The sequence below is a fragment of the Lactuca sativa genome, chromosome 4 (genome assembly GCF_002870075.4).
Source record: "Lactuca sativa cultivar Salinas chromosome 4, Lsat_Salinas_v11, whole genome shotgun sequence".
Lineage (NCBI taxonomy): Eukaryota > Viridiplantae > Streptophyta > Magnoliopsida > Asterales > Asteraceae > Lactuca > Lactuca sativa.
The window spans coordinates 262,463,288-262,475,666 of record NC_056626.2 but is presented as its reverse complement, the minus strand read 5'-3'; the positions used below and the strand labels follow the sequence as shown (position 1 = coordinate 262,475,666).

The 12,379-nt window shown below is 34.3% G+C and overlaps 1 protein-coding gene across 2 annotated transcripts; it reads right to left on the bottom strand.

Moving 5' to 3' along the window:
* Positions 1-9,395: 9,395 nt before the first annotated feature.
* LOC111886984 (uncharacterized) lies at positions 9,396-10,593 on the bottom strand. 2 transcript variants are annotated; one of them, XM_042901903.2, is made up of 3 exons: positions 10,422-10,593; positions 10,217-10,304; positions 9,396-9,914 (listed from the first exon to the last, which is right to left on the bottom strand). In XM_042901903.2, the coding sequence occupies exons 1-3, from the start codon at positions 10,449-10,451 to the stop codon at positions 9,736-9,738; spliced, it is 297 nt and encodes a 98-aa protein (XP_042757837.1). In that variant the 5' UTR covers positions 10,452-10,593; the 3' UTR covers positions 9,396-9,735. The 2 variants fall into 2 exon arrangements, with proteins under 2 accessions (XP_042757837.1, XP_023738986.1); XM_023883218.3 differs by having other exon boundaries at positions 10,217-10,301.
* Positions 10,594-12,379: the final 1,786 nt, after the last annotated feature.

Here is a 12,379-nt window from a genome sequence, read left to right as displayed (position 1 = left end):
GTCTATCTCAACCAGATACTGCCAAGCATATATGGGTGCTTTCCTACCCCTTCGGTCTATTTCAACCGGATACCAAATCTATTTCACCCGTAATACTACCACATAATATCATAACAACAATCACAAAGTCATTAAGAAATTATAGGCATAACTGATAGTTATCACACAAACAATCACAACACTACAACATAAACTAGTGGGTTGGCCTTGGTGCCTTCGACCCACGACTACTGCAAAGGAAGACTCACCTCAAACCGTTGATAACCAACTAACTGCTCGGTCCGATGAACCAGATAACCTCACACCAACTAACAATGAATACAATCTTAATTAATAATTAAGCCGATAGCTCAAAACCCGAGGCCCAATCCAATATCCAACTTCCTAAAGGGTAAAAGACCATTTTTACCCTTTCCTTACTTAACCCAAAGCCAAGGCCCAACCCATTTATTTAAAAAGCCCTATATAGCCTAATATGGACCAACTTCCTAATTGGGCCCAAAAACCATCATAGGACCAATACCAAGAAAGCCTACAGACTATCAATGGCCCAAAGTCAGAAGTCCAATGGCGCAACAAGGCCCAAACCTTTAAAAGGCCCAAAAGCAACTGATGGCTGATAGATCCCCGAAATAAAAAGTCAAAACAACACCCAATCAACAATTTGGTTCCAATCCATAACCATAAATCCATTACTAGGGTAAATGACCAATTTACCCCTCACCTACTTTTGGACCAAAACTTAGGCCCAAACCTAATAGTCTACAAGGCCTAAATACCAAAAACTACCCAAGGTCCAATCTATGGCCCAGTTTTCCACATTGGGCCCAAATCCATATTAGGCCTCCATAAATAGATATCAACCCAAAACCTAATGGCCCAACAGGGCGCAAAACAACAAAGCCCAAAAGAGGGCGCAAACCAAAGCCCAAAAACCGAAATCCCACTCTGCTGAGTACGCAGCTTGTACGCTAAGTGTATTGGATTAAAAGCTTGCACGCTACATGTACAGGCTTGTACGCGCAGCGTACTCCTCCTTTTTGACCAACTCTCAATTCTAGCTCTTAATCCATTAAGACAAGACGTCCAGAACCTCATAATAGCTAAATATAAGTGACTTGATCCACAAAGTTAAATGCTTTAAACCTTTGCATGGCTTAATGAATCCCAAACACCAAAGATGAATTCTAAAGGTTAAAATTACTCCAAAATGTCTTAAAAACCTCTTAATACCTTAAGACGTTACTCCAAACTTCCAGATCTGATTCAAAGTGACTTTTTAAGTCATAAAGTTCATGAATTTATGACTTAACATGACTTAATGGGACCCAAATCGAAACCCTAAGTCCCAAGCTTCAGCAAAAGGCTACCAAATCATGCATGGAAGGTTTATACTCATCAAGATTCAAACTTTATGACTCCATAACCCCAACAAAATCCAAATATGAAGCTTAAAGGTTCTCGGGTAACTTCTACTCACAAGAACCACCACAAAACCAAAATCATAACAAAGTGCCACTTAATTAGATCTAAAAGAAAGAGTTGCCAAGGTTGAGACTTTATACCTCCAGAAGTTAGATCTAGGTGCACAAAGCCTGGATCTAAAAGCTCCAAGTCAAACAATGACTCTTCAAGAAGTTCCTTCTTCCTTCTCAAGCACCAAAACACACATAAATCACTTTGAAGCTCTAAAATCACTCAAATGGGGGGTTAAGGATCGATTTCTAGGGTTTAGAGGGATGGAGGCTGAGGATATTAGGGTTAGGTTATGAGATAAGGAGCTTAAATAGGGTCCAAGACCCAAAAATAGGGTTTAGGTCTGATTGGAGTACGCCCAACATACATATGCTATGCCCAGCGTACTCTGAAGAACACCCACGACCATCCTAGTCAGTATGCCCAGTGTACGCCGAGGAACGCCCCATGTACTGCTCTCTTCACTAGTACGTCACGTGTACCCGGCTAAACCTTAAAACCACCAAACTTACAAAGGCCATAACTTCTTCGTTATAAGCCAATTTCTGATGATCCTTATATCTACGAAAAGGTAACGAGAATCCCTACACTTCTATCAACTCCTACCATCCTTAAAGATCTTCCTAACAAAAATCCAATTTCAACAAAAACCCAAACTGCCACTTTACCGAAATACCCCTAAGCTCTAATACCTGAACCGAACACCCAGCTGACTTCAAATACATCACTCGCACCAAAATGGGTCGAAATCTCACCTTTTCAAAGGCCCTAATCCTTATGATGATCGATCTTTAGGCTACAACCTCGAATTAGGAATCGGTTATGGTCCAACACAACTCATCAAGATGACATTTTTTTGAACAAGGGACTTCCCAAATGCCAAGATCCAACATACTAAGTTGTTGGAGTAGCCCATACTCACAAGGATGACTCTAAGGACTAAAATGAGCCCAAAATACTCCTTAAACTAGATCTAACACCTAGAGTCATCAAGTTAGAAACTTTATACCTTCAGAAGGTAGATCAAAATGCACAAAGGCTGGATCCAAAAGCTCTAAGCAATCCCACACTTCTCCAAGAAGCTCCTTCTTCTTCAAAGATCACCAAAATGCAAGAAATACCACCAAAATCTTAAAAACCACACCAATGGAGGCTAGGATTTCGATTATAGGGTTTAAAGGGATGGAGGCTGAAGATAATATGGTTTGGTGTTGAGTTGAGGAGCTTAAATAGGGTCCAAGATCCTAAATTAGGGTTTGGCTTTGACTGGAGTAAGCCATGCGTAACTATGGTACGACTAGCGTACTCCAAGGAGCAACCACGACTCCATTGCCTAGTACACCCTGTGTACTCCCCAAGTGCGCCCCGCGTACTAGGCTGGCCCCTAATCCTTCAAACTTCTGAATGTCATATCTTCCTCGTTTTAAGTCCGATTTCGACGATCCTTATATCCACGAAAAGGTGAAAAGAAGCTCTACATTTCTATCAAATCATCCTTTCCTTAAAACTTCCCGAACTAAAATCCAAAATCCAACAAAAGCCTGGACTGACACCTTTACCGATATACCTCCTTAGCTCCAAAACAAAAACCAAACTCCTGGATCATCTGAAATATATTACCCACACCCATATGGTTTAAACCTATCTTTTCTAAAGGCTCTAATCCTTGTGATAATCGATATTCTGGTCATAACTGCGAATTAGGAAATGATTCGGAATAGGGTGTTACAATTATAATGATATGTTAGATAGGTATCCTAGTAAACAGGATGTAGTATACGGTAGTGATCTGTAGATTTGCTTGTTTTTCTGATGATTGGTTATATGTTTACTTGTTTGTTGGATACATGTTATATGTTATGTATATATCGAAATAATATGGTTTGGTTGACATAATACTGCTTTGTGCAGTAGCTAAAAAACCCGGGAGCAAGCCAGACATATGTTTTGGGCCTGAAGGGAAAGCCAGACTTATGATGTGAGCTCGGGAGCAAGCCAAATATGAGATGTATGGCTGAAAGGAAAGCCAAACTCATACTGTGGGCTCAGGGGTAATCTAGTCTATTAGTTGTGGACCCAGTATATGTTGTTATATGTTGTGTGTGTTCGTACTTTGGGGGAACTCACTAAGCTTTGGCTTATTATTTCAGTTTATTGTTTCAGGTACTTCTAATGATTAGGGCAAGGCAAAGGCGTGATCGTGCACATCCTCTGGTTTTATGCTGTTTGGATTTTGGGATACTCTGATTACTAAAATACAATTTTGAAACAATGGTTTTGCAAACATTTATGGTTCTGGGTTGTTTTTGAAAAGTTAAAATTTATTATAATTTTTCGAATGTTACAAATTTGAGAAAAAAGTTTAACTTGTATCTAAATATTTGTTATTCTTTAAAAGTTTATTCAATCAATATTATGATAGAATAACATTTTATATATTCTAATAGAATAACATTATGACAGACATAACTATTCTTCTAATAAATTAATATTCTAACAAAATAAAATCGGCATTTGGTTTTACGTAAGAATTGAAATCGAATTAATTAAAAAAATCAAAAGTTTTAAATCAAGAGAATTAAATATATCCTAAAATATAGAAATTTTCTTTTTTAAATTGATGTTAGTTGAGTAAAATACTCTTACAATGAAATTAGATGGTATTTTTCGATTATCTTTAATTCAATAATATTTATTAATTATCTTCTTAAAATAACAAAAATAATTGGTACACAATCAATCATACATCTACATAATAAATAGTTAGAATATAATAATCTAACACACACACACACACAAACACACACACACACACACACACACACACATATATATATATATATATATATATATATATATATATATATATATATATATAGGTGCAAACGAGCCGAGCCCGAGCCCGAGCCTGGCCAGGCTCGACTCGGGCTCGTTTAACTTCTAAGAGGCTCGAGCTCGTAAATAATTATACAAGCTCGACTCGGGCTCGGGCTCGGCTCGTTTTTTGTTTGACTTGCCTAAATAAGCTTAAGCTCGGCTCGAGCTCGTTAAGAAGCTTGTTTACTAATACCCTAAATTCCTAATACACAAATATGCTTTTATTTTAATATATAAAAAAATAAGAAATTATATTATACAAAGGCTCGTTTAGGCTCGCGAGCCTAATCGGGCTTAGTGAAATAGGCTCGAGCTCGAGCTCGTTTAATAAACGAGCTTAATATTAAGCTCGAGCTCCGCTCGGGCTCGTCTAAAATCGGTTTCGAATCGAGCTTTTAGCAATCTGATCCCGAGTAGCTCACGAGTAACTTGACTCGTTTGCACCCTATATATATATATATATATATATATATATATATATATATATATATATATATATATATATATATATATATCTTTACTATCTTATAAAACAAATCCCACTATTTCTAAAAATAGATTGAATAAAATAATAATATTTTTTTAAGACGTCCAAATCATTAAGCTAATTGTACAACTAATCACTAATAAAATAATATTAAAATTTAAACAAACTCCTAAAAATCTTCTCTTCCAAGGTTTTGACAAGATCTTTTTTCATCCAAATAAATACTCAACACCCTATAATTTGGTCATTTCATGAATTTTCTTTACTTTTAATATGACATGTTTCCTAAAACAAACTAATGATTGAATTGAAAATAATCAATCTCCATCGAAAAGAAATTAATTGTCGAAACAAACTATTTGTCGTCCGCCGCTTTGCGCGGGTAAACGGCTAGTATATATATATATATATATATATATATATATATATATATATATATATATATATATATATATATATATATCTTACTATATTATTATACAAACCTTACTATTTCTATAAATAGATTTAAGACGTCTAAACCATTAAGCTTACCGTACAAATAACCAAGCCAATCTTATCTCATTATTTAAGTTTGGTTTCATTCAAAAATTCAAAAAAATAACAAAAATAGAAATAATCCACTTTTTCCACGTGGTATTATCTCTAGATAAACCAAATCTTACTGCGACGTTTATGCATCACATGAAATTTAAATCTCGTGAATAATTCAAAGTTGAACCAGCATTCCCTTGATTTCAGTCCAATTGAATTGGTAAAAACCAATTTGAATTGGTCAAAACCAACCGAATCGGTATATAAAATCTCAGTCTTCTTCACTACCCGCAAATACCACCTCCATCAGATCATTCTCCTCGGCCATAAACCCTAGCCACCACAATCTTCAAAGTCCTTCATCAGAAACCATCACAAGACATCACCCGCTCCGCCATCGACCATCAAAATCACAATCCGGTGGCAGAGAATCAGCAGTTGGTCTACGCATATATGGCAGGATGAATGAAATCACACAGGTATACTCTTGATTTTTTGATTTTGTGAGTTGGCTATCCCTTTCTGGCTAACTATCAAATCTGTAGCACAAGTCGAATTCCACTAATAAAAAAGTTAAAAGTCAAGAGCTGATATATAGAACAAAAAACCCTGATTTATTCTTCCCTTCGGTGTGAATCACAAATCAGTCCAATGACTCCCATCTCCTCTTCTCCCATGGTACATGTAAAAGAATCATTTATTAGGTTTGATTAAAAGTTTATTTTCTTGATTATTTGATCTCTCTCTCTCTCTCTCTCTCTCTGAATGTGTGTATGTGTATTTATTTGGTTCGTTGAGTTGTTTATGTGATTTCTGTCTTCGAAATCTTGTATTCGAGCTTTTGGAAATATTTTCTTATATATTTCTTGGATTTATTATTATTTTTTTGACTTATAGTGCTTATATAATTCAACAGGTCTGATGGGCAACGGAAGTGGTAGACGTCCACAACCTTTTGTTTCCTAAGAATATTGGTGGTTTTTTCAAGCCATATGTTATTGACGAGTAAGGATATAGATATTTGTTATGTGTTGGTTAGAGTATCAGATTGCCTTTTGGATTTGAATTTTGTTTCTAGGAGATTTGTTAGGACATGTTTTAGTTGGCTTATGTTTGTATTTATCAATACATGTACAAGCAATGTGAAAGGTAAATATTCGAATTTCTATAGGATGTTCATTTCAGAACCATAAATTTTGCTTAAGTTTTTAATGCTAAATATTTCAAGTAAAGTTTAAGATGCAGAATTTTAGAGAATTAAAAGTTATTGTTTCTATGTAATTACCATATCTTTTGTTAAGCGTTAAATGAGACGCAAAGTACGAATAAAGGAGCATTTTGTTTCTTTTCATTATTTTTTTGTCTAATTTAGTATTTAAATAAGTTATTATTGCATTGGTAACAGAGTTGAAGAAATAGTGGACGAAAGCATTATTTGCATCCGTGATGATATGGTCAATCCATATACTGATAAAAAAATCATTGGATGTTTTGATTGATAAAGTCTTTCTGAATCATATTATATCATCTAGCGGACAATAGTATCCACAAAAAAATGATAGTGTTGATGAGATTAATGATTACTTGACCGAGCGATTCTACATAGAAGAGAGAATTTACTATAGTATCGATGAAGCCATAGATGATAAATATGGCTTCTATCCGCTGGAATTCTTGAACTCGCTCACTGTTAGTGGTTTACCCCCTTATTACCTGTAAGTGAAAGTTGGATACCCGATCATACTGTTACGAAATATTGACCCAACAAATAAATTGTGTAATGGCACCCGATTGATATGCAAAAGCTTTCAGTAGAATGTCGTTGATGCAAAAATAGATGTTGATCAACATGCTAGCTAGAGGATATTTTTGTCAAAGCTTACTCTATCTCCGTCTGATGATGACATGTTCTCATTCAAGCCGAGGAGGAAACAACTTCCTATTCGATTATGCTTTGTGATTGTAACACCCTGTCTCAGATCATTCTGTGATTCAGGAGCGTGGACTGTAATTCGGTTATGTACAGTCTTTGGGGCTTTAAGAAGTATAATTTCAACTTTATTGGAAGATGATATGGTTAGCATTGGGATCAAGGCTTGTGAATTGTGTAATTGGGCCTGAGGTTAGACTGAATGAAGTTATGTGTACGGCCACTTGCGAGGGTTAAGGTTATAAGTTCGACATGTGGCGGACCAAGGTAATAAGATTGGGTTGTAGACCTCTTCACTTTTCTGTGGATATAAAGAATGCCGAAATCGAAAATGAAACGAGATAGTTATGATCGTTTAAAGTTGAAGTGGAAGGGGGGAAAGTGTGTGTCACGACGTGAGCCATGGATGGTTACGACGTGACAAGCAAAGAATGGATCGCGTATCTGGACCATTCTCACGATGTGAGCCAGGGAAGCTTCACGTCGTGAGGAATGCTTTTTAGGTCAATTCGTCTGAGTTGGTGTTAGTTCGATATGGGATCGGTCTTAGTGAATACTCTTGACGTGACCAAGGGCTGGTCATGACATGAGAAGCAGTTGTGGGGAATTTGGCTTTGACTTTAACTTTGACTTTGATCGTTGACCTGGGTTGGCTTTTTGGACCCAATGTCTAGATTTTAGACTAAGGTTGGACCTTGTATGATTTGATAGGTGAGTTTTAGCATCGGTTGTGTGGTTGTGAGCTATGGTTTAGTTGATATCGTAATTCAAGTGAGTCTCCTCTCAGTGTTTAGTGGGTCGAAGGCACTAATGCCGACTCATGGATTATTATTGTTATGTTAGTTGTCTGTGTGACACTTGCATGTAGTATGTGGGCTAGGCCCAAAGGTATGTGCTAGGCCCAAGTATGAGGGCTAGGCCCATGTATATGGGTTAGGCCTAGATATATGAGCTAGGCCTAATAGCATATATGGTGGGTTAGACCTGTATTTGTATGGTATGTGGTATTTTTGGGGAACTCACTAAGCTTTGTGCTTACGGTTTTGTGTTTACAACTTTACATGCTTCAACTACTTCTGGTTTTCAAAAAGAAGAGCTTGACTCAATCGCACTGCATCACTCGAAGTTTATTTTCCCGCATTGACTTGAACACTATGATCATTTGAGAATGTTTATACTATGCTTAACTTTTGAAATAAATGGTTGATTGAATTGAGAGTAACGTAAAAAAAATGAAAATTTTTATTTATAATTTTTGGGACGTTACAACAATGACAATCAATAAAGCTCAGGGACAAACAATTATGAATGTAGGTATTTATCTACCACACTCGGTATTCTCGGATGGTCAGCTTTATGTTGCATTGTCCATATGGGTACATGGCAATACAAAAGTGATAGTGAAGCCTAACAAAAATATCAAAGGTGATGGAGTCTATACAACAAACGTTGTATATAAAGAAGTGTTGTGAGATCAATAATGTATTAGTAGTTATGTGATTTTACACATTTACATATTTAGTGTATTCTTATATAATTTTATTATTTTTGTTTGAACAACTTACACAAATATTTTGTGTCGACTTGAACCGTTTATATCAGTTATTTGATGTATCATGTCAAAAATAACATCAAAGTTGGATTTTATTGTCTTGGACATGTCCTTTCTTTTGGAACATAACATTTTTGTAAAGGAAAAATATCATCGAAAACAACTATTCGCCACCGCCGCTTTGCGCGGGTAACGACTAGTATATATATATATATATATATATATATATATATATATATATATATATATATATATATATATATATATATATATAATATCTAATCTAATATTTAAGGTATCCTCCAGCTACTACATATCAATAATCGACAATAATAAAAACTAAACAATCAATGCATACATTGTAGAAAGAGGGATGAAGATGACGTGTTGCACTTAAAAATATGACAAAATTCCAACAATTTAGAAGTAAATGATCCACCAATTTAGACGTAGGGACAATATAATCAATTTTTTAGTTATTATAATTATTTTAAGACATAAAAACAATTATAAACTATTAAAAATATTTTAAAAAACGATTTGGACAAATATGATTATTTGAAGATTTATGAAAGATAAACATGTTGATCATAGTTATCGTTTTTTCTTAAATAATAACCATAGGTTCTAACACCAAAGTACTTAATAACTTGATTTTAAAAAAAAAAAAATAGAATCATTTGTAAATGACCAAATTGTTCACAAAGATTCAAAAATGTAAAATAATGTGGAATAGATATCAGCTCTAAATCTCCTGATATATTCATCGTTGACTCAATATAGTTATCTATCATTTATGATAAAAAAGAAATCACTAAAATCAAACCAACTCATCCAACACTATCTTTGTTTGTTCCATTGACAGAGAGCAGAAAAACATCAAAATCTCATGAATGGTGATCTACGGCCAACCCAATGCACCAATTTCGAACAAGTTCTATTTTTCTTGCTTCTAAGATCTCCTGAGAGCCCTTTCTCATTTTCCTTCAACAACTTCCAAAGTACATGTACGTCCTCGTATTCACATCTCATAATCTCATGGTGTAGCCTTCCCAGCCCTACATCCAAAACAAACACTTCAAATCTAGAATGGAATAACACATAGATCTAGAATGAAATTATAGGACGGTTTACCAAATCAAATATATCTTAGTGATGATTTAAGATATCAATACTTTTTCTAGGACAAAGTAATTAAATGTAAAATAATATTTTTTAAATTATCCTCAAATTATGTTGTAATTTAGTAGAACAATCTGCTTCCTTAATGCCAATTATGAAACAAAAGAATAAACTCCGATGTAATAAATTAGAACCAAAAAACGACACAATGAAAGCCAAATGTAAGGAATTGAATTACCGGATTTTGGAACTCCGAAACGCACAGCTACACGGATCCAAATTTTTCGAAGATAGATAGTGAACTTCTGCCACCACTTGATCACCTTCTATCAATCATGAAATATTTTCTTCAGATTGCCAAATATTTAAAAACATAAATGCAGGTAATATGCATGATTATGGAAGAAAATAGATTGAAATTTTGGTATAAATGAAAAAGAGACCTGTACTTGAGATTTTCGAGGTAAAATCATTGTTGATGTAGATTGTAGAGGGAGGAGCAGTTCATATGTAATTAGCTTGTTTTGGTTGATTAATTCATGGATGCCACGTTTCTTTCCATGGGTACTACTACGCGGAAAGCGTGTAGATAATCTTTATGCGGCCCTACCAATGGCCTAGTCAAGTAGAGTGTTTGGTTTGATATTTATTTGTTGGATTTTCTATCTATATCCACTCGATTTCCTTTACTATAATCATAAAACAATGTAAACAATGGGCTGTTTGCAATTGTTTATTTAAAATAATTTATGTTTTCTTAATGAAAAATTTATTAGTTTATGTGTTGATGAAACTCGGTTTAAAAGAAAAAAGACTTTGTATTAATATAACTATATATTAAAATTTAATAATTTAATGTTAGTGGGTGTTTTTACCCGTTAATATATTTTTACTTTGTAAAATAATATTTTACGCCTCTTTAATTTTTAAATTACTTTATAAAATAATATTTTTTTTCCTCTCTACTTATTAAAATGTTATTTTGATCCCTTTTACTATGAACTTTATACAATATGATTTTTATTTCCTTTATTTTCTAAATTTTCGTGTTTATTCTCAATATTTGATATATGATACTTTCTATCATTCTACCTTGTAAAATATCACCTTAACCCCTTCAACTTTGAACTTCTAAAATGACAATTTTACCTCATTCATTTTCTAAGCTTTTTGTGATTTCTCACGTGGTATATATAATATGACTTTTCTACAGTTATCACCCATCAACTTTGTAAAATATCGTTTGAACTCCATCAGTTTTGAACTTTGTAAAATGTCATTTTTATCTCATCGATAAGTGTTTACCCCAGACATCGATAATTACCATCCATCAACTTTGTTAAATCTCATTTTTATCCCTCGGCTTTGAACTTTGTAAAATATCACTTTTAACCCCTCGACTTTCTAAACTTTCATGTTTACCTCTCGTAACATACATACATACATACATACATACATACATACATATATATATATATATATATATATATATATATATATATATATATATATATATTATCCGTTTACCCGCGCTAAGCGACAGGTATGAATATTTTGTTTTGATAATTTGTTTCTTATCGGCGAACAATGATTATTTCAATTTAACGATTATTTTGCTTTAGGAAATATGTTATATTAAAAATAAGACATAAATGTATTGACAAATATTGTAACATCCCAATGATGAGGTACTTTTAATTTGACCATATATTTGAATAATATTGAATTTTGAACCCCCCCCCCACCCCACCCTGAAGTTGAAAAGATTGCAAGATTGGCCCATAGTGGCATCGCGGTAATTTTAGACAGAAATTTTGTACGTTGGGCATACAATGTGTGCGCTGAGCGTACTAGGGTGGACCTTAATACACTAGGCATACATCTCGTACACACAGGATGTCCAAACCCTAATTTTTAGGGTTTTAACCATATATAAACATCATTATAACTTCATTATTCTAATCCTCAGTAGCCTCCCTCTATGAAAAACGTCTTCAAGCAAGTGTAAGTGAGAAGAGTCCATTTTTTAGCCAATATGAGTGTTTTGGAGGCATTCTTGAAGAAGAAGAAGATGGTGATAAGAACTTGGAGCTTGAATGCACTTTGGATCTGAGATTCCCTTCTTGTTTGCAACTTGTAGGAGGTATAAATTTTACATCTTGATCACTCCATCTTGTAGATCTATACATTTCACTCTTTTAAGTCACTTTTTGTCCCAAAATGGTGATTCTTGAGCATGGCATGTTCTTGACCCATTAAGTCATCCAGCAGACCTTAGGAAGGGTCTTGAGTCATAAAAATGCGGTCTTGATGGTTGGTTTTGCTCCATGCATTCTTTAGAAGGTCTTAATGCAATAAGATGTTGAGTTAAACACTTATTGGATATGCAAAGTCATAAAGT